Here is a 22,200-nt window from a genome sequence, read left to right as displayed (position 1 = left end):
GTCATGGGTTCGACTCCCGGCTCTGCCACTTGTCAGCTGTGTGACTGTGGGCGAGTCACTTCACTTCTCTGGGCCTCAGTTCCCTCATCTGTAAAATGGGGATTAACTGTGAGCCTCACGTGGGACAACCTGATTACCCTGTATCTCCCCCAGCGCTTAGAACAGTGCTCGGCACATAGTAAGCGCTTAACAAATACCAACATTATTATTATTATTACAGTCTAATCTACATTCCCTACCCAGCTCGAGTTTACGGTCTGAAGGGGGCCGGGTGGGGAGAGCGGAGCCCCTGTGAGGTAACCCCCTTTGCCTCCAGAGCCCAGCAGGGATCCTGCCTCGTGCACGGCCCAACGCTCCGCCCCGCGCGCTCCTGCCTCGTGACCAGCCCAACCCTCCCTCCCCAACCATTTGCTGGCTGCGCCGTCAGCCGTCGATCTAGGGGAAAGGTCACGGCTCCGGCCTGGAAACGGGGAGGGGGAGGGGGAGGAGGCGAGGAGGTGCCCGTCCAATCGGCGCTGGGCAAGGGCCGTCCGATTGGCCGACGCCGGCGGGGGCTTGCCGGTTGCCATGGAGGCGGCGCCCGCCATTCCCGTGGCCTCTCTAGCTAGCGACGCGCCGTTCCCGCCCCACTGTGGGCCGAGCGCTCGATGGTCTCGGTCGCCTGGATGGGGGCGCGAAGCGGGCGCATTCTCAGCTGCCGTCGCCGCCGCCACCGCGGCGGCTAGAGACCCGCGGGACGACCGAGAGCAGGTCTGTGGGGCGGAGGGAGGGGATCGGCCCCCGGAGAAGCCCCGAGCCTCAGGAGAGGGGGAGAGGGAAGGGGTGACCGGACTCTCCGGGGCCGAGGGGGTCTCTGCCCGCCGCAATCTCTGAGGAGGAAACCGCGGTGACACCCTCCCCCCGCCGTCCCTTCCCCTCTCTCTCTTCCCACTCCCGCAGGATGCGGCCACCCGGCATCTGTACGGTCTCGCTGGTCTCACTGTGGCTCCTACGTTTCTTGGGGCTCCCCTGGCCATGGAGCCTGGCCGCTGCCCTGTTCATCTACATCGGCGGTGGCGGTTGGCGCTTCCTGCGAATCGTCTGCAAGACGGCGCTGAGGGACCTCTTGTGAGTGCCGGGGGTGGGGGGGATGGGGTCTCCCTCCTCTGCCCCCTAATCCCTCCCCTTATGTCCTCCCTGTCTTTGGCCCCTCGGTAGCCCCGAGCCCCCAGGGAGAGGCGTAGTGTTGGGGTTCAGGCTGAGGCAGGGTCGTGCCCCTCTTTCGTTCATTCCTTCAGTCGGGTCTACTGAGCGCTTACTGTGCGCAGAGCACTGTACTAAACGTTTGGAAAGTACAGTTCGGCGGTCAAGAGAAACAGTCTCGACCCACAGCCGGCTTACGGTCTAGAAGACCCTCCCATCCACGAGCAGCCTCGAGACCCCAGCTCTCCACGAGGCCTCTGTTCTGTGTCAATTAACTTTAATCAATCACTCGGGGGGGGCGGTGGGAGGGGTGCGGTTTGAGCGCTTACTCCGTCCAGAGCACGGTAGTAAACCCTTGGGATAGTACAAGACAATAGAGTCACTCCACGATCCCTGCGGGTGGACCGCGGCACTCAGTTTGGTGACCGGCATAGTCAGGGCTTAACAAATGGCATTATTATTAAGGAACTTACAGTCGACAAGGGGAGGCGGACAGTAAACTAAATTACAGTTGGGGGAACCGGGGTGGGGGGGCGTTAAGGATATGGACGTAAGCGTCGTGGGCTCCCAGCCAGAGCCTCCGGGAGCCGGGGGGCCAGGGCGACTCCCCCGACGCACCCCCTTCTCGTTTGCAGCGGCCTCTCGGTGCTCCTCCGGGTCCGCTCCGAGCTGCGGAGGCACCAGCAGGCCGGCCACACGATCCCCGGCATCTTCCAGAATGTGGCCCGCCGCCAGCCTGAGCGGGCAGCCCTGGTGGACGCGGGCAGCGGAGAAGCCTGGACCTTTGGGCGGCTGGACGGCTACTCGAACGCCGTGGCTCACCTGTTCCGGCAGCACGGCTTCGGCCCCGGGGACGTGGTCGCCCTCTTCCTAGAGAGCCGCCCCGAGTTCGTCGGCCTCTGGCTAGGGCTGGCCAAGCTGGGCGTGGAACCAGCCCTGGTAAACTGCAACCTGCGGCTCGAGCCACTGGCCTTCTGCCTCAGCACGTCGGGGGCCAAGGCATTGGTCTATGGGGGTGAGCTGGCCGCAGGTGAGACCGCAGGGGAATCCGGCCAAGCGGCGGACGGCGGGTCGTGGGGTGGGGCCTTGGAGAAGGCGGCTGGAGCCAGAGCAATCTCGAAGCAGGGTGCGGGCGGTGATGGGGACGGCGTATCTGTGTTCTAGTCATCTCGGAGGTGAGCCAGCAGTTGGGAAAGAACATGATCAGGTTCTGCACGGGGGACTTTGGGCCTGAGGGCATCTCTCCCGACAGTCACCTCCTCGATCCCCTGTTGAGCGCAGCCTCCAGGGCCCCCGTTGACCCCGTACCCGGCCGAGGCATGAATGGTGAGCGGGGTTCGGGGTGATGGGAACGGGGCTGGGGCTCTCCCTCCTACCACACACACCCCTCTTCCCCAAGCTGCCCCCAGCAGCTCCAGCTCCGGTGGAGCGGGGGTTCCCCAGGCCTGACCATTTTCTCTCCCTAAAACACCACCTCCACCAAGAGGTGTTCCTTGATTAACCCCCTTCCCCCCCGCCCCCAAACCTTTCCAGTGCTGCTCTCCCCTCAGCCACTTCAGCATTCACCCATTGATCTGAGTATTTATTTGTTGTTTGTTTATTCCGTCACTCTTAAGTATAGCATTCTTGTCCATTTACGTAATAGTAATAACAGTAGTGACAGCATTTATTGAGCACCTATCTGGTGCGGTGCACTGTACTGGATCTTTGGGAAGGGTCACATTCCTCATCCTCGGGAAGCTCACCCTCGATCGGGGAAGCAGGACGTTCAACGATTGGAAACAAGAGCGGTCAAAATAAGTAACCGGGGAGACGTATTCGCATGAGCGCGATCTGGCTCAGGGTGTGGGGAAATGAATCGGGGAAAGCATAGAGGTGAGGTTTCCGCCTACTGTCTTCCCCCATTAGACTGTGAGCTACTTGAGGGCAGGGACCTTATCTGCTCCCCACCACCCCATCACCACCCCCCAAGCCCCCAGCAGGTTCCCTGCACCCGATAGGTACCTGTTCAGGGAGGGCCCTGCACACAGTAGGGGTTGACCACATCCTGGAAATTCTGGACGCTGGCACTGATACTGACAATGTCCCTTCCAGATCGACTCTTCTACATCTACACGTCGGGCACCACGGGGATGCCCAAAGCCGCCATCATTGTGCACAGCAGGTGAGATGTCTATGTGCGGCCCAGATCCCTGGCTCGACCCTCCGTTGGCTCCCCGCTCTGCCCCTTTCCCTCCGAAAGAGCCTGGACCTAGGAGGTGGGGGACCTGGGTTTGAATCCCGGCTCTGCCGCTTACCTGCTCTGCGGCCTCGGGAAAGTCACTTCGCTTCTCTGGACCTCGGTTTCCTCACTTGGAAAATGGAGACGAAACACTCTTCTTTCCCCTTCGACTGCGAGCCCCGTCGTAGGACGGGGACCGTGTGTGACCTGATAATCTTGTATCTACCCCAGCGCTTAGTACGGTGCTTGGCCCATAGTGAGCACTTCCCAGATGCCACGGTTGTGATTCGTATTGTGACCTTTTCCCCGCTAGGTACTACCGAATGGCTGCCTTTGGCTACCACGCCTACCGCATGGGCCCATCTGACATCCTGTATGATTGTCTGCCTCTCTACCACTCTGCAGGTACTAACCCCTTCCCCAAACCCTCTCCCCCTTCTCCCTTTTCCTGTCTCTCTTGGCCCTCTCCCCCAGGAGTCCTGCATTAGTTGAAAGCTCTCTGCCCATCTTGCCTTGGGCGGAGACCGGGGGTCCAGCCCTGGAACATGTGGTCTCCGCAACCCCCGGAAACCCCCGGGAGGCGTGAACTCCCTGCCTTTGAGAGATGGCATTGCAGCTGTCGGTGGGGGGAGGGAGGGGTCCCTCTGCCGGAGCTGGACTCTTGAACGCCTCCCCCGCCCCCCAACACCAGGTCCCATGGGACCGGGGGTGACAGAGGGGATTAGGGTCCAGGGGAAGCGGTCGGGCCTGGCCAGAGGTGTAAACCGCTTGACCGATGTTTACCGCCCCCTCCCCGCCTTCCTGCTCCCAGGGAACATCATGGGCGTCGGCCAGTGTCTCCTGTACGGGCTGACCGTTGTGATCCGCCGCAAATTCTCAGCAAGCCGCTTCTGGGATGACTGTGTCCAGTACAATTGCACGGTAAGGGGTCCCCTCTCTGCTGCCCCTCATCTGTCCCCCTCTCCCTCTGTCTCCGCCCCCACTCCCTCCTCTCCCCCTCTTCACTGGCTGGAGGAGGGAGAGGTCTCCCAGGCCGGCGGGAGCCACGGGAGGGCCGGGTCTCAGCCCGCCCACGTCCCCGGCCGGTGGGAGCAGCCACGGGTTGGAGGGCTGGGGGTTGTGTTGTACCAAGCCCGGGGAGGGGTCTGTGGAGCTGCCAGGGGGCTGAAGGCTCTGGTCTCCCCGGCAGGTGGTCCAGTACATCGGGGAGATCTGCCGCTACCTCCTGAAGCAGCCGGTGCGGGAGGCGGAGAGTCGGCACCGCGTGCGGCTGGCGGTGGGCAACGGGCTGCGGCCCGCCATCTGGGAAGAGTTCACGCGGCGTTTCCACGTCCCCCAGATCGGGGAGTTCTACGGGGCGACCGAGTGTAACTGCAGCACCGCGAACCTGGATGGCAAGGTGGAGGCTGGAGAGAGGGCACACGGTCCCCAGGGCGGCCAGCCCGGGTCGGAGCACGGAGCGGGCCGGGGGCCGGCCTGGGTGGGAACGCGGGGGCCGGGGAGAGTCCCGGCACCTCCCCTCATCCCCGGTCCCGCCCCTCCTCTTCTCCACCCCTTACCCCACGGCCCCGGCCCATTTCTCCCTCTTTTTCCCAACCCCTTCCTGGACAGGTAGGGGCCTGTGGGTTTAACAGCCGCATCCTCCCCAACATCTATCCCATTCGCCTGGTGAAGGTGAACGAGGACACGATGGAGCTGCTGAGGGATGAACGGGGGCTGTGTATCCCCTGTCGGGCAGGTGAGGGGAACCAAGGGACAGGGACCACCCCCTCCGGGCCTCCAGGCGTGGCCACCCATGGACAGAGGAGCCCTCAACTTGGGCCTGATTCCATTCCCCCAGACCATCTGACCCCCCCCGTCCCTCCCCACAGTTCCCCTCCTCAGGGGTGACCCCTTCCCTCCCCACTGCAGGGGAACCTGGCCTGCTTGTCGGACAGATCAACCAGCAGGACCCGTTACGGCGCTTCGATGGCTATGTCAACGAGAGTGCTACCAGTAAGAAGATCGCCAACAACGTGTTCCACAAGGGAGACAGTGCCTATCTCTCAGGTAGCACCCCCCCCCCCACCTCACCCTAGAGTTCCCCACACCGAGGGGTGGGTCCCCCTAGTACCTACCCTCAGCCTCCCTCTCCCCCATCAATCAGTCAATCAATCATTCGGTGGTATTCATGGAGCACTTCCATACTGAGCCTTTGGGAGAGGTGGTAGACATGATCCCTGCCTTCGGGGAGCTGACAGTCTAGCCCGGGAGACAGATCAATAAGAAATTAAATGGGGAGGAGCAACAGAAAATAAGGAGACGTATATAAGTGCTGCGGGGGTGGGGATGAGATTCAAAGTGAGGAAGCAGCGGGGCCTAGTGGAGAGACCACGGACCTGGGAGGCAGAAGGACCTGGGTTCTAATCCTGACTCTGCCAATTGCTTGCTGTGTGACCTGGGGCGATTAAGTCACTTAACTTCTCAGTGCCTCAGTTTCTACAACTGTAAAATGGGGGTACCTGTTCTCCCTCCTACTTAGACTGTGAGCCCTATGTGGGACAGGGACCGTGTCTGACCTAAATGTTCCTTCCCTAGTGCTTAGAACTGTGTTTGACACATAGCAAGCACTTTAAAAATGCCATTGGAAAAAAAAGCGTGGGTCTAGTAGAAAGAGCGTGGATTTGGGAGTCAGAGGACTTGGGTTCTAATCCCGGCTCCTCCGCTTGTCTGCCGTGTGCCCTTGGGCTAGTCACTTCACTTCTCTGGGCCTCAGTTACCTCATCGGTAAAATGAGGAGTGAGACTGTGAGCCCCATATGGGACGTGGACTGTGTCCAACCCTGGTGCTTATTACAGTACCTGGCACATAGGGAACGTTTAAATATAAAAAAGGTCTTAGGAGCTACAGGTGACGCAGAAAGGAGGGAGAGGGAAGAGGGTGGGGAGACGAGAGATTAGTCAGGGAAGGGTTCATAGAGGAGATGCGATTTTAATTGGGCTTTGAAGATGGGGAGAGTGGTGTTTTGTCGGATGTGAGAAGTGAGGGAGGGCCTGTGTGAGGGGTCAACGGCGAGAGAGATGAGATCAAGGCACAGTAAGTAGGGTAGTGTTAGAGGAGGGAAGTGTGTGGGCTGCATCGTAGTGAGAGAGAGGAGCAAGACTAGATCAGAGGGAAAGGGTTGACTGCCGTAAAACTGATGACGAGGGGTTCCCACTCATTGTGGCGCCGGATGGACAACCGTCGGTGGTTTGGGGAGAGCGGGGTGACGTGCCCAGAAATATATATTTTTTTAAAATGAATACGGGCAGCAGAGTGATGTACAGTCTCCAGAGGGAAGAGGCTATTTCCACCCAATTCACCTCATCACAGTCTGGGTTGTGCTCTTAGAGGGAATTACTCTAGGCCGAAGGGGATTTCAAGCCCCGCAGGGAAACCCGAGCAGACTTTGAGGTGCGCGGTCTGCGGCCGGCTGTGTGTCTCGACACCTCGGCCTTCACCCGCACCTCAGAACACCAGGAGGAGTGACGGGGCCGGGGTTCAACCGTCGTCTTGGACAGGAGACTCCATCGTCATTAGAGGCAAAGTTAGGAATGGATAGCGGAAAGCTGGGTGATTTGATGGTCCATCGCTAACCTTGAGGGTGGATGTCCAGGATATCGCAGGATTCCTCCAAGTGTCCTGGTTGGAGGTGGAGTCCTGTAGACCGTAAACTCGTTGTGGGCAGGTATTGTACTCTCCCAAGCCCTTGGTCCAGTGCTCTGCACACAGTAAGCGCTCAGTGAATACGATCGAGTGAATGAATGAGTCCAAAAGTCTGACTGGAATGGTGATGCTCCACGCTAGGAGTCTTAGGCTATACCAGTCACAACTCCGCGCTCCCAGGCACAACTTAGGAGGGAGATTTCCATAAGTCCATCAGTCGATGGTATTTTCTGAGCACTAACTGTGAGCAGAGCACTGCCCTGAGCACTTGGGAGAATACAAGAGTCGGTAGACTCGTCCGCTGCCCACAAGGAGGTTGCGGTCATCATCTGCCGTCTTCTCAAATAGGCGTGGTCCGTATTGGATTAGTAGAGGGAAAGTTCTGGGCGTTAGGGGATCCAGCCCTAACCATCAGCCCCGTCTACAGAATGGAAACCATCACACGCATCCTTGGTCCTGTATTGGGGCCTGACAAGAAATCCTGAGTGTAGCCACACGGGGTCAACCCCGCAGTCTTTCCAGCTTAGGACTTGTCTCCTTCCCACAGTGACACGGGGCTGCTTGGGGGGAACCACCCAACACCCCTAACCTCCCCTTCTAACATCCCAATCTGAGCTCCTCGCACAGTTCCCAGAGATCCGATTTTTACTCTTCACCGTTTCATCCTCTGGACCCTGAGCAACACCGCAGTGAATCTCTTGGCTGTGAAACTGTCTCAATCCTCGTACCTCCCCCCATCCCTCGGATGTTCCTGTGTGACCTTGGGCCAGCCACTGAACCCCTCTGTGCCTCAGTTACCTCATCTGTAAAATGAGGATTAAGACTGTGAGTCCCACGTGGGACGATCTGATTAGCTCCTATCTATCCCAGTGCTTAGAACAGTGCTTGCACGTAGCGAGCGCTTAACAAATACCATAATTATCTTTATGTTCCAGTAACCCAACATCCTTATGTTTGACTACTGCGTCTCCTTCTCCCCAGAGTGAGCAGAGACTTGTGTGTGAGAGGGGGCCCCCCCTCCCATTCTTGTACTTCTCTGGGATATGCCCCTTTCCCTTCTCCCCCCTCCCGCTGCCCAAAATGGAGGCAGTGCGGGCTGCCCGGCCTGGGCCCTCTTCCCTGTTGTCGTCCTCTCCCCGGCTGTGATGCAGCTGGCCCTCTTTTTCCCTCTTCCCCCTTCCTCAGGGGACGTGCTGGTGATGGATGAACTTGGCTACCTGTACTTCCGGGACCGGAGCGGAGACACGTTCCGTTGGCGCGGAGAGAACGTCTCCACTACCGAAGTGGAGGGGGTGTTGAGCCGGGTGCTGGGCCAGGTGGACGTGGCCGTGTACGGCGTGACTGTGCCAGGTAACCGGGCGCCCCTCCCCCTCCCCCTCCCTCCTCCACCGCTTGGGGCCGGCCGGGGACCCCTCCGACTGTGTGGATCATTGCAGGTGTGGAGGGCCGGGCGGGCATGGCCGCCATTGCCGATCCTCAGGCCAAGCTGGATCCCAACAAGCTCTATCAGGAGTTGCAGCGGCTGCTGCCGCCTTACGCCCGCCCGATCTTCCTCCGCCTCATGCCTCACGTGGACACCACAGGTACGGGTGTCTGTCGTCCTCCCTCATCTCGCTTCCCCTCTTCTTCGCCACCAGCCTCGTTCGTCTCCCTTCCTGGACCCTCCCAGACTCCTCTATTTATTTTCCTTCCCCCCCGCCCCCCACCAGGCACATTCAAGATCCAGAAGACGCGGCTGCAACGTGAGGGCTTCGACCCTGGCCAGACGTCGGACCGGCTCTTCTTCCTGGACCCAGGGAAGAGGTGTTACGTCCCCCTGGACCAGCGGGTGTATATCAGTGTCTGCTCGGGCACCACCTCCCTGTGACTGGGCCACGCAGACCCTGGACCCTTCCCCCGCTCCCACTCCCCCCCCCATCCTTCTGGCATGGAGCCCCTTCCTCAGGCTAGCCTTCCTCTCTCCTTCTTCCCCTCCTCTCCCTTCCGTCCTCTTCTCTCCCCATTTCTTCCCTTACGTCTCCCTCTCTTTTTTCTCCCTCCGTCCCCCCTCTTTTTTCTCTCTCCCTGTCCCCCTTTCTCTCCCGCCTTCTCTGCCACTCCCTTTCCCCCATCTGCCACCCAGGCTTCCCGTCCATTGACACTCCTCACCCTCCCAGCAAACGAAAGAAGCTGCTTCTCCCTGCTGGATCCACCCCACTCCCCTCACCCGCTCCCTTCAGTTGTGCCTTAATGGGCTGAGGCCCTACCCATGTGGTCCCTAATTTCACAGGGGGGAATCTTGTTCACGATATTCCTCTTTTTTTTTTTTGACACGGTTGATGCAGCAGGAATGGTTTTTCCCTCATATCGGGCTGCAGGTGGCAGGCTGGTTAGGGTTGGGGTGGCTTCACCAGGGAAACCACGAGCTTGTGGAGATGCTCCTCACTGTCGTCCAACCTCTTCTCTCCCCTGCCCCCAGCCTCTGGGTAATGGTTTGAGTTCTCATTTGAGTTAAAAATAAACAAACTTGTAAAAGATGAATCTAGTCTATGAGACAGCCTGGGAGGGAGGGGCTCTCCCAAATCAGTGGGTGGGGACCTCTCTATTCCCACCCCCCAAAACTGAGGCAGGTCTGGATTAAGCCCTAGATAAAGGATGCCAGAGTGAAAGTGCACCCAGCCCTCTCTGGACCGTCACCAGCATTCATTCATTCAATCGTATTTATTGAGCGCTTCCTGTGCGCAGAGCCCTGTACTAATCGCTTGGGAAAGAACACTGCAACATTAAACAGTGACAGTCCCCGCCCCCTAGGAGCTCACAGTCTAGGGAGGGGGAGACAGCAATACAAATAAAATTGCAGATATATATAAGTGCTGTGGGGGAGAGCAAAGGGAGCAAGTTAAGGCGACACAGGAGTGGGAAAGGTGGAAAAGCGGGGCTTAGTCTGGGAAGGCCTCTTGGAGGAGATGTGCCAGGGCCAACGTGTGACCTGGTCAGGACCCTAGGGGTGGGGACAGTCCCTGTGGGTCTGGCGCAGACAGGGCTTGGGACTCTGGGCTCTCTTCCCCTCACTCCTTAGCCCTTTGCAAAGTGCATAGCACTGTACAGGGAGTCAATCTAGCCCCATGTGCTTCCCCTGTGGGCCCACGTGTGCGCACACACACGCAAAAACATCCAAGGCTCTGGCCTTCCACCATCCTGCAGGAATGTTTTCCATCCAGAGGCACCCAGAGTCCTCAGGTAAAGTGCTGAGGACCTAAAGTTCCAACCGTCCCCCGAAAGACGCAGGACTCATTTTGGGATTCTGCTGTCCAGCCCTGCTCTCCGCTGGGATGGGTAGCTGTGCTGGAAGGGATGTTGATGAATGCTAACCCCTCCCTCGAGAGTGTGGTCCCCGAATGGATGGGGCTTTGCAGGAGACAACAGAGGTTTCCCTCTTCATCGGAGAGGGATAAAAAGTATGTTGTTAAAGCTAGAGGAAGGACATTTTGATATTAAGCAAAATCTTAGAACAGTAATGAAAATTACCCAATTTCATCGTAGATAGATGACAGTATAAAGTCAAATCCAGCAACCAAGCATAAGCCTCTCCCGGGATCTGGGCTGCTCCTTGAGCTGGGGGTCTGGCTTCCCCAAATCTTTCCATCACCGCTTACCGTCTGGCTTTCTTCCGCTCCTCCGGGGTCGAGGTCTTTGCACTTGGGAGAGTATAACATGACAATATAACGGACACAATGAGTTTACAGTCATTCAATCAATTGTATTTATTGAGCGCTGCGTGCAGAGCCCTGTACTAAGGGCTTGGAAAGTACAATACAGCAATAAAGACAGACAATCCCTCCCCACAAGGAGCTCACAGTCAAGAGCGGGAGAAAGACTTGTAGTAGGAGAGTAGCAAGGTGAGGGAGGAGGGGGGGCAAGGTGATTAAGTGCTTTAAAGCCAACAGTGAGGAGTTTTTGTTCGATGATAGATCAGCAAGACGGGACATCAATCCATCGGTGGTATTTATTGAGCGCTTATCTTTCTGCCTGTCCATAAGGTGGCTGCTCTAAGCCTGTCTTTCTCCCTTGTGGGCCGGGGCTGGGCCTCTGGGGGGTGGGGGCGAAGGGAGAGGTATGGTAATAATAATAATAATAATAATGTTGGTATTTGTTAAGCGCTTACTATGTGCACAGCACTGTTCCAAGCGCTGGGTGGGGGGGAATACAAAGTGATCAGGTTGTCCCACGTGGGGCTCACAGTCTCCATCCCCATTTTCCAGATGAGGTCACGGAGGCACAGAGAATAATAATAATGTTGGCATTTGTTAAGCGCTTACTATGTGCAGAGCACTGTTCTAAGCACTGGGATAGATACAGGGTAATCAGGTTGTCCCACATGAGGCTCCCAGTCTTCCTCCCCATTTTACAGAGGAGGGAACTGATAATAATGTTGGTATTTGATAAGCGCTTACTATAAGCCGAGCACTGTTCTAAGCGCCGGGGTAGATACAGGGTAATCAGGTTGTCCCACGTGAGGCTCACGGTTAATCCCCATTTTACAGATGAGGTAACTGAGGCACAGAGACGTGAAGCGACTCGCCCACAGTCACCCAGCTGTCAAGTGGCAGAGCAGGGATTCGAACCCATGACTTCTGACTTCCAAGCCCGGGCTCTTTCCACTGAGCCACGCTGCTTCTCTCAATAAAGCGGACTCTCCTAAATGGTCATTTATTCATTCTCTTGGTCTTTCCAATCGGGCTGGAATGCAGCCGTCCACTTCCGCTGGTGCCCCCTCGAGCTCCTTCCGTTCTCGCCCGCGGTTCCGCCGCCCCCAGTTCCGCCCTCCCTCGTAGCCGCCCGCTCGCCTGCCTCCGCCATGGCCCGGTCCGCCCCCCGCCTCATCTCCGTGTTCCCGAGCCCCCAGGAGCTGGGGGCGTCGCTGGCCCAGCTGGTGGTGCAGAGGGCGACGCAGTGTGGGGCCGACGCGGGGGGCCCCCGGGGGCGCTTCTTCCTGGGGGTCTCCGGCGGGAGCCTCGTCGGGCTCCTGGCGCAGGAGCTGCCCCGGGCTGCCGCCTCGGAGGGGCCCGCCGCCCCCGACCGCTGGACCCTTGGCTTCTGCGACGAGCGGCTGGTGGGCTTCGCCGACCCCGAGAGCACCTACGGGCAGTATCGGGTGAGGAGGAGGAGGAGAGGAAGAAGCTGGGCCCTGGGCCCGAGGAGAGGGGCTCGGGGCTGGGATTGAGGCGGGTTTGGGGGGCACAGGCCGGCCCGGAGGAGTTAGTAATAGCAGTAGCGGTTAATGAGGTGCAGAAGCACTCGACTAGGCGCTCGCGAAGGATAGAATAATAATGTTGGTATTTGTTAAGCCCTTACTATGTGCAGAACACTGTTCTAAGCGCTGGGGTAGATCCAGGGTCATCAAGTTGTCCCACGTGAGGCTCACAGTTAAACCCCATTTTCCAGATGAGGGAACTGAGGGCCAGTGAAGTGACTCGCCCACAGTCACACAGCTGACGAGTGGCAGAGCCGCGAGTCGAACTCCTGACCTCTGACTCCCAAGCCCGGGCTCTTTCCACTGAGCCACGCTGCTTCTCAGAATGTAGAAGCGACCTGTTTCCTGCCCACAAGGACTTGACACGGCCAAGGGCGGGTCCTGGGGGTCTAGCCGAGTTCAGTGTTGGCCAGCGGAGGTGGGGTGGGCTTCAGGATTAGGGCCTCAGTCGCCTCTGCCCCCACAACAGCCCCTTCGGGGTGGTAACCGCGGCCCCCGGACGGGCAGGGAGGTTGGGGGTAATTTCTTCATCATCAGTGGTATTTATTCATTCAATAGTATTTATTGAGCGCTTACTATGTGCAGAGCACTGTACTAAGCGCTTGGAATGAACAAGTCGGCAACAGATAGAGACAGTCCCTGCTGTTTGACGGGCTTACGGTCTAATCGGGGGAGACAGACAGACAAGAACAATGGCAAGAAATAGAGTCAAGGGGAAGAACATCTCATAAAAACAATGGCAACTAAATAGAATCAAGGCGATGTACCTTTCATTAACAAAATAAATAGGGTAATGAAAATATATACAGTTTTGTGTGCGGAGTGCTATACCAAGCGCTTGGGAGGGTACAACAGAGTTGGCTAGACCCGTTCCCTGCTCGCAGCGAGCTTCCTCGTACCCCCCGTCCTCGGTCACGGCCCTCATTTTGGGCTAACCAAAAAGTCAACTCGAATTTCTGTTGCCTGTGATGTCGATGCCTGTGGATTGGGTACACGGTGAACCGTCCCCCAAGGGGGTAGAAAAGAAGACCAAAATCTTGGATCTGCCCAGAAGAAGGGGCCCCGGGCTTCTTCACAAGGTCCCTAGCTCTGGTAATAATGTTGGTATTTGTTAAGCGCTTACTATGTGCAGAGCATTCATTCATTCAATAGTATTTATTGAGCGCTTACTATGTGCAGAGCACTGGACTAAGCGCTTGGCATGAACAAGTCGGCAACAGAGCACTGTTCTAAGCGTTGGGGGAGACACAAGGGAATTGGGTTGTCCCACGTGGGGCTCACAGTCTTAATCCCCATTTTACAGATGAGGTAACAGGCACAGAGAAGTTAAGTGACTTGCCCACAGTCACACAGCTGACAAGTGGTGGAGCCGGGATTCGAACCCATGACCCTGACTCCAAAGCCCGTGCTCTTTCCAAATTTACAGTGGTACAAATGGTACAAAATGGTACAAATTTACGGAAGTCACCCTTCTTCCTGGAGAACGAATCCGTGTGTCGGACAGTCTAAACGTGTGCTTCGAGGGTCTCCGTCATCTGTCAACCTTTCCGCTCTCTCCTCCCTCCAGACCCCAGCTCTTACTCTTCCCTCCTCCAGAGCCGGCCTCCCAAAGGATCTCTCTCATCGCCAGCCCGTTGTTCACCACTTCTCGCTGCCTGAAACTTCCCTTCCTGCTCAACTCCACCAGACCGAGTCCCTCCCCTCCTTCACAACTCTCCTTAAAAAAGCTACCGCCTCCAGGAGGCCTTCCCTGATTTACCCCCCAGACTCCTCTCCTCTCCAGATTTCCCATTTTCTCGGTCACTTCACCCTGAGATTTCCAACATAAATAGAGGACTGCCTGTATGTCGATTTGTTCATTTCATTCATGTCTCCGATTTTTGCTTACATTTGTTCCAAGTTGCCTCCAAGTTTTCCCTGTATTCCTGTTGCACATATAATTCCTTTGTCCACTTGCCTCCCCATTAAGTCGTGGCTTCTTTGAAGACACAGAAGCTGTACTGTTCCTGCTTCCAAGTGGCCGGTACAGTGCACAGATGCCGACGGTGATGATTATGGTATTTCTTAAGCACTATGTGCCAGGCACTGTTTTAAGCAATGGGGTAGATGCAAGTTAGACACAGTCCAAGTAGAAAGGAGAACGGGCACTGAATCCCCATTCTGCAGATGAGGAAACTGAGGTACAGAGAAGTTAAGCCATTTGCCCAAGGTCACCCAGCAGACAAGCGATGGAGTCAGAATTAGAACCCAGGTCCTCTGACTCCCAGGCCCACAGTCTTTCCTCTCGGTCACCCTGCTTCCCGATGAGAAATAGTTTTCCCACTTCACCCCTGGGGGTGGGTAATCTGGAGCCAGAGAAAAGGGAGAAAAATATTTTGTCGTGTGTGTGTCTTTTTTACTTCAGACTCATCTTCTCTCCAAACTTCCCATCCCTGAGAGCCAAGTGATCACCATTAACCCCACTCTCTCTGTGGAGGCGGCGGCTGCGGACTACGCAGAGAAGTTGAGAGAAGTGAGTTTTGGGGGGTTTAGATGGATAATTCTGCACAAGGAAATGCTGATGACTGATAGACCGCCCCCATTTCCTGTACCTGAACATAGCACCCGCTCTCCTCCTTTTCTCAACCTTGTTCTTAGTGATCTGGGAAAAGAGATTCATTCAATAGTATTTATTGAGCACTTACTATGTGCAGAGCACTGTACTAAGCGCTTGGAATGAACAGGTCGGCAACAGATAGAGATAGTCCCTGCCGTTTGACGGGCTTACGGTCTAATCGGGGGAGGCGGACAGACAAGAAGAGAAGAACAATGGCAATAAATAGAGTCGAGGGGAAGAACATCTCGTAAAAACCGATGGCAACTAAATAGAATCGAGGCGATGTACATTTAATTAACAAAATAAATAGGGTAATAAAAATATAAACAGTTGAGCGGACGAGTACGGTGCTGAGGGGATGGGAAGGGAGAGGGGGAGGAGCAGAGGGAAATGGGGGGAAAAGAGGGTTAAGCTGCGGAGAGGTGAAGGCAGGGCGGTAGAGGGAGTAGAGGGAGAAGAGGAGCTCAGTCTGGGAAGGCCTCTTGGAGGAGGTGGGGCCCTTGAAATTTGGGAAAGCTTTTCTATCGGAGGCTGGTGGGAGCTGGAGGGAAAAGGAGTGTCTCCTACCGGGAACCGGAGTTCTGTTGGTGCCATGACTGTTAGGTAATAGCCAAATTCTCCCAGAGCCCAAGATTCCTCCTAGACGAAAGGTAGGCACCGTTTTTTTAATGGTACTTGTTAAGCCCTCACTTTGTGCCCAGCACTGTTCTAGGCTCTGGGGTCGATACAAGATAATTAAGTTGGACACAGTCCCTGATCCACATGGGGTTCCCATTCTAATTAAGAGGGAGTGCGATTTAACCCCCGTTTTACGGATGAGGAAACCGAGGCACAGAGCATTGAAGTGACTTGGCCAAGGTTACATAGCAGACAAGTGGTGGAGGCAGGATTAGAACCCAGGCCCGTATTCTTTCCATTAGGTCACCTCGGGGGGTTAGGGGGATCTGGGCCATACCCCCCCAGGCTTTCCTTCACTAAAAATCCCCCACACAGGGCTCACCTGGGCAGCGTCAAGGCTTCCTCCCACCTGCAGCAGCCAGAGATTTTTCTCCAACCTAAACCATCGGAGCTGGTTGTAATCTCAAGGGCCCCAGCCTTCTGGGCTCCTACGGGAATGTCCCAAAGGTAGATCACCTGGAGATTCCTCAGGTAAATCACTGCTACTATCCCAGGACCAAAAGTTATAATGCCCCGGAAGGCTCGGGAGTCATTCAGAGTTCTGTCTGGCCTTGTTCAACACAAGGCGCTGGTAGCTGGGCTTGGGGTGGGGGGTGGTTTCTGACCCTTATCCCCTCTAGTCAGTCAATCGGTGTATTTATTGAGCGCTTACTCTGTGCAGAGCACTGTCCCCAGTGCTGTATTCTCCCTCGGGAGTGCGGTCCCAACACGGACAGGTTTCCCAGGACCCCCTGCCCCCCCCGCCACATTCTAAAAAAGATTAAAAAATACCGAAGCTAAAGTAAGGTAGTTCAAGTATTAACACTTAGCGGTCATTAGAATTGAATGTGCTAACAGCAGCTAGTGATTCATTCAATCGTATTTATTGAGCGCTTACTTGTGCAGAGCACTGTACTAAGCGCTTGGCAAGTACAGTTCAGCAGTAGAGACAATCCCTGCCCACACCGACAGATCATTTTTCTGTGCCTCCGTTTTCTCATCTGGAAAATGGGGATCCAATCATTCCTCCCTCTTACTTAGACTTTGAGCCCCATGTGGGACAGGGACCGTGTCCAACCTGATAAACTTGTATCTACCCCAGGGCTTGGAACAGTTCTTGTTACATAGTAAGCATTTAAATGCCATCAAAGAAAAAAAAAAACAGCAAAAAGAAACATAGTGCCGATGCTGTCCTGCAACACCGTGACCCTGGTAGCTGCCTCAGTCTTCGCTGCCCACGCTAGCGAGCTGTTTATCCAAATTCCTGCCTGTCCCTCCCACATCCCGGAATGCCTTAGGTGTTTCTTCGGTCAGTTGCCCCGCGAGCAGAAAACAAGGTTGCTGCTGTGTCCAATTCAAAGAGCGTGTCATCGGATCGACTTCTAAAACACAACTCCCTGGCTCCGTACCGCTCTGTGAGCCAGGATCCCGATGTCACATCTATCCAGAACTCAGTTCTTCTATACTGTAGGGGTTGCGTTCTTGCAGGGTGCCACATTAAGTAAGACTCACGCTGTGTCCTGCTGCCCCAAACGCAACTGATTTTTCTGACATCCCATCGTGGTCTGCCAAGGTAGGCGTATGCTGGCAGAAGATTATTTCCCTAAAGCCATAACAACGTACTGTCCGACATGGGTAACGAGAGCGTGCGTTAAAGCGGAAATGAGCGTGCTGCTCTGTTCCATACCCCCGGCTGCCCCAGTTCCCAAACCGGCATCGGTTCGGCTGCTGCGGTCATGTCAGGTCAGGGGTCGTGCCTTTCGCTTGTCGCCTTAGCTCCTCTCTGGGTTTTGGGGTGCAGGCTGAGCCCAGGCCCAGGTCTGACCGTCGGTTTCGTGTCCAGGAGCTAGCCCGTACGTGGTGTTCTAAGACAGGGAATGCACTTAGAAGATGCTCTGTGAATTAACTCCCGGCAGCAGAAGTTCTGAAAGCTGCTACTGGGGGACAAGAACCCAAAGCTGGCCAGGGGATAGTGTGGGGGACTGGAATTCCCAGCTGTGAATTCTTGTCCTCTGGTGCCCGCCCTTCTGAACATCTGCTGAGGGGAGTTAATTCACGGAGCTCTTCCTGGCGGCAAGAGGTGGAGCCGCCACCTTGGATCCACTTCTCATTCCTTCCCAGCTCCCAAGGGGTGGGATGAGTTAACTCTGTGGTTGTGTGTCCTGCCCAAAGTGCGCTGGAGGTGAAGCTTATGGCTTAGCCCCTTGGGTGCCAAACCTCTGCAGACGATGGATCTCCCTTCCCATAGGAAGTACACCCTTAAGGGCACATTCCTGTCCTGAACCTCTGGGCCAGGCTGGGTGATTCTCTGGGGATGAGCCTGGAGTTGAAGTTTTGAAGCTGCCGCGATAGGTTTAAACCTTTGCAGGACCTGATGCCACTTCCTGGCCAGGAGGGGCCGGCTGGGCCACTGTTGCCCTTGGCTGCTGACAGAATCACCCAGACCACCTGGGAGAACTGGGGGTGAGGGGAGTGGGCGGGGGCGTTGAGGCCCAAAAAGGGGAAGAAGGAAAAAAAAAAAAGCAGTAACAGGAGGAAGAGGAGGAGGAGGAGACTGAATGGCACAGAGGATTAGAGTGCTTTTACCCTTTTCTCCCCCAACTCTCTTCCCCCTCTCCCTGCTTCTTTCAATGTCTCTTCCTCCTCTCTCTTCCATTGCCTCCCCTTCCCCCCTCAACCTATGCTCCCTTCCCTGGTCCTGAAGTTTGCTCCTGTGCTTAAAATGAAAAGTTGGCCCCTTCTGTACCTGCCAGCTGCATTCCCCTTGGTTTACTTGTAGGTGAACCTACTGGGGGATGGGTGTTTCTCTCTCCCCCACCCCCCTCTTTCTCGTCTCAGGCTTTCCAGGGGGACAGCATACCGGTGTTTGATCTGCTGATTTTGGGAATCGGACCGGACGGTCATACATGCTCTCTCTTTCCGGACCACCCACTCCTGCAGGTGAGCGTCCCCGGGCTGCCCGAGCCTGAGTTTGACTGGCGAGTGAAGTGGAGGCATTTGGGAGAGGGATTCTGTTCAGACCTTCCCAGCCTCGCTTCTGGACTGTTGAGGAAGAGGCCGGCCAGGAGCTAGGCGTTTGCATCCCAGGGCTCTGGTCCTGATTTACTGGACCCTTGTCCCAGGACCAGAGGCTACCAACTCCAAGTGGGAGAAGGCCATAGGGGGCTTGGGGGCTCCCTGTCGTGGCCCTGGTAGTCCGCCGGGAAACATCCAGAAGCTGGAGCAGCAACTGGGCTCTGGGCCGTGACTCTCTGTCCCCTCCAAATCCTGACATTTCCCTGTTTTTGTCCCCCAAGCCTTGTGTGGCCCGGTGTTTCCCCTCCCTGGTGCGCGTGCGTGCGTGCGTTTGTGTCCCCGTCCCTCCTGCAGACCTGAAAGCTTGGATCTCCTGCCCAAGATTAGGCACCGGCCAGGATTTAGGAGGGGACCACGGAGGAAGAAGCGAGAAGGATGACGATGACAACGGCTTCCATTTGCTTCCCGTCTGTTCTCGCTTTTCCTTGATTGCTTTCTTTCCTACCCCGTGACTTGTGTTTTGGACAGGAGAAAGAGAAGATTGTAGCTCCCATTAACAACTCCCCAAAGCCCCCACCACAGCGGGTGACCCTGACTCTGCCGGTGCTGAATGCGGCACGGATGGTCGTGTTTGTGGCTACGGGCGAGAGCAAAGCGGCTGTCCTGAAGGTAATTTCGGAACCTCGTTCACAGGGTCGCCCCAACCATTCTGGGTCCCCCATCGGAAGCGAGGTGCTGATGAACTCATCACCCTGGGGAATCGATGCGCTCAGCCAAAGACCGGCTGCTTTCCAGTGGAGCTGAAGGCAGATGTCTCCTGCTATGGGTTGGGAGTTCTAGAAGAGGGAAGCCCGGGGATACCGAGGTTCCACAGTTGCGGGACCCTGATGAAACCCCGGACCAGCAGCGGTCGATCCCCAACACTCGAGTTGAGCAGGCGAGGGTCACACCTGAGGGTCAGGGAAGATTTTCTTTTGCTCTCTAGTCCGGGCCCAAGTTTCAGGGAGCTGCAGTTTCACAGAGAGTGAGCCTCCCCCTTCCCCCCCATCCAGTCACTCTCCCTCACGCTAGGGTTTTTTTCTCAGTCTGCCTCTGAGTCATGTTCAGTGTCTGTCCGGACCCACCTTGCACCAACCTGGTGGGGGAGAGAAAAACAGGTTGGCGCCTGGAGCGGTCACTGCGATCGCAGTCGCGACTGTGGACTCTGAGCTGCTATGAATTGCAAATTCTGCACCTCCAGCCACAGTGCCCTGCTGAACTGTGTTTTTTGTCTCTGTGTTGTCTTAGTGTTTTGTTTCATCTCTCCTCGTGGGTCTGTCATCAGTCCAGCCCCCCACCGCCCCCCTTTTATTTTTAGACTCTGAGATCCCTTAGGACCAGGATCTGTGTCTAATGCCCTTCTGTATTATTTCCCGCTGCTCAGTACAGTGCTTTGTGCGCACAGGGTGCTTAATATACATATTATTACTAGTACCGCAGATGGCTTTGGACTTCCTTCTGATGGCGGGGCCCCTTAGCCGTCTTGCAACACCTTCAGGAAACTGTTGGGCCATCAGCTCCCCCAGGGCCCCCAGCTCCTCCACCCTGCTTTACCTTGTTGCCCACACTCTGCCCCCCAGGATCTGGCCTCGTCCCCTCTGAGCTTCACTGGGTGTCAAAAGGGCTTTGCTGGGGGCATTAGGCTGGGTCTCAGAGTCTTTAGCCAGCAGAGGGGAGACCCACTGAGCCCCATCTCTTTCCTGTCCCCGGAACGGAGGACGGCGTGCTTAGAGAAGCAGCGTGGCTCAGCGGAGAGAGAACGGGGCTGGGAGTCAGAAGGACCTGGGTTCCTGTCCCGGCTCCGCCACTTGTCTGCCATGTGACCTTGGGCAAGTCAATTCACTTCTCTGTGCCTCGGTTACCTCATCTGTAAGATGGGGATAAAGAGTGTGAGTGAGCCCCCTTTGGGACAGAGATAGTGCCCAACCTGATTAACGTGTATCTACCCCAGGGCTTTAACAAGTGCCTTTATTATTATGAATAATAATATTCCCACCCATCCTCAGTCTGAGCAGCTTTCAGATGCTTTCAGTTAGGGAAGCGTATGGTTGTGAGCATGCGTGTCTGTTCTCTCACTCTCTCTCACTAACTGGCCTTCAGAGTCTTGGCCCACTTGCCTCTGGCCGACTGCAGCGGTCAAGGCAGGTGTCCTCATGCTGGGTCTCTCCGTGCAGCGCATTTTGGAGGGCGAAGAGGAGAACCCGCTTCCCGCTGCCCTCGTCCAGCCCCACACGGGGAAGCTGTACTGGTTCCTGGATGAGCCTGCGGCCAAGCTGCTGTCGGTTCCCTTCGAGAAGCATTCCATCTTGTGAAGCTGCTGTCTGGGGTGGGGGGAATCCAGCAGCCTGCCGCCTTGGGCTCCGAGTTGGCCCTCCCGTTCCGGAGCCGGCCTGTGGGGCCAGAAGAGGGGCGGGGCGCCTTTCCAGTTGCACATGGAAACTGCAGGATGGTTAGTGCAAGGTCTGTTTTGTGAACATCGGTCGGTGTAAAGCGGCTGCCCAGTATTAAAGGTGTGAATTTCAGCCCGTCGATGTGCTTGCGTGCCACGCATGCGCGGGTTCTCCTTCCCCCTCCCCGTCTCTTAATATCTCGCTGTGGTTTGGACTGATCCTCCCGTGCTTGTGTGGCGGTTTGGGCCGTGCCCTTCAGGGTTTCCTCTGCTAACCCTCCCCGCCTCCCAGGGTTCCCCTGCACTGGGCTGAGGCTTGCTACCACTTGCAGCAGCCAGGACTTTTTCCTGCCCTGAACTATGGGAGTTTGTTGTCATCTTCCCACCCTCCTGCCCCTGCACTCCCTACGCTAGATTTGGGTGGGGGGAGTGGGGAGGGGCAGGGATAACCGTCGCACCGTTTAGCTGTAGGAAACCCGAATGATTCCTGCACCTTTCCAGGGGTGATAACTGTTAATCCAGCCCTACTCTGTGCTGGTGTAGAGAACCATGAATAGAAGGGTTTTCTGAAATCAGCACCTCCCTCCGTTGGACAGTCCAGATGTGTCTGGGGCCGAGAATACGAGATGCACGGGATTTCTTTTTAATAGAAAAGATTAAGAGTACTAAAGAAAATTAGTTCAAGAAGCAGCATGGCCTAGTGGCAAGAGCACGGGCTTGGGAGTCAGAAGATGTGGGTTCTAATTCTGGCTCCGCACTTGCCTGCTGTGTGCTTTGGGCAAGTCACTTCTCTGTGCCTCAGTTGCCTCATCTGTAAAATGGGGATTAAGACTGAGAGCCCCAATTGGGACATCCTGATTACCTTGTATCTACCCCAGTGCTTAGAACAGTGCTTGGCATATAGTAAGTACTTAACAGATACCATAATTATTATTATTAAATATTAGAGTAAACCCATAAATAGCAGTTGGTACCAAATGAGCTTAAAGCAGGTAATAATGATGATGGTATGTAAGCACTTACTGTGTGCCAGGCACTGTACTAAGCGCTGGTGTGGATACAAACAAATTGGGTTGGACACAGTCTCTGTGCCACAGTCTCAATCCCTATTTTACAGATGAGGTAACTGAGGCACAGAGAAGGGAAATGACTTGCCCAAGGTCAGCAGACAAATGGCAGAGCTG

General features: G+C 56.0%; 2 protein-coding genes across 4 annotated transcripts; both read left to right on the top strand.

Annotated features, from left to right (window-relative positions):
- Positions 1-623: 623 nt before the first annotated feature.
- On the top strand, positions 624-9,607 carry SLC27A1 (solute carrier family 27 member 1). 2 transcript variants are annotated; one of them, XM_029053162.2, is made up of 13 exons: positions 624-750; positions 940-1,107; positions 1,818-2,212; positions 2,347-2,508; positions 3,277-3,346; positions 3,717-3,808; positions 4,215-4,324; positions 4,593-4,802; positions 5,078-5,141; positions 5,315-5,452; positions 8,273-8,437; positions 8,524-8,670; positions 8,797-9,607. In XM_029053162.2, exons 2-13 carry the CDS (start codon positions 941-943, stop codon positions 8,952-8,954), a joined length of 1,878 nt encoding a protein of 625 aa, XP_028908995.1. In that variant the 5' UTR covers positions 624-750; position 940; the 3' UTR covers positions 8,955-9,607. The 2 variants fall into 2 exon arrangements, with proteins under 2 accessions (XP_028908995.1, XP_028908994.1); XM_029053161.2 differs by having other exon boundaries at positions 5,015-5,141.
- A 2,260-nt stretch (positions 9,608-11,867) lies between these two features.
- On the top strand, positions 11,868-21,149 carry PGLS (6-phosphogluconolactonase). Of its 2 annotated transcripts, XM_001517901.5 has the most exons (5): positions 11,880-12,221; positions 14,725-14,832; positions 18,412-18,513; positions 19,117-19,257; positions 20,802-21,149. In XM_001517901.5, the coding sequence occupies exons 1-5, from the start codon at positions 11,925-11,927 to the stop codon at positions 20,937-20,939; spliced, it is 786 nt and encodes a 261-aa protein (XP_001517951.1). In that variant the 5' UTR covers positions 11,880-11,924; the 3' UTR covers positions 20,940-21,149. The 2 variants fall into 2 exon arrangements, with proteins under 2 accessions (XP_028909276.1, XP_001517951.1); XM_029053443.1 differs by lacking the exons at positions 19,117-19,257; positions 20,802-21,149 and adding an exon at positions 18,870-19,108 and having other exon boundaries at positions 11,868-12,221.
- Positions 21,150-22,200: the final 1,051 nt, after the last annotated feature.

The sequence above is a fragment of the Ornithorhynchus anatinus genome, chromosome X2 (genome assembly GCF_004115215.2).
Source record: "Ornithorhynchus anatinus isolate Pmale09 chromosome X2, mOrnAna1.pri.v4, whole genome shotgun sequence".
Taxonomy (NCBI): Eukaryota; Metazoa; Chordata; class Mammalia; order Monotremata; family Ornithorhynchidae; genus Ornithorhynchus; species Ornithorhynchus anatinus.
The sequence above is the reverse complement of the archived record's forward strand: the minus strand, read 5'-3'. Positions and strand labels throughout refer to the sequence as shown.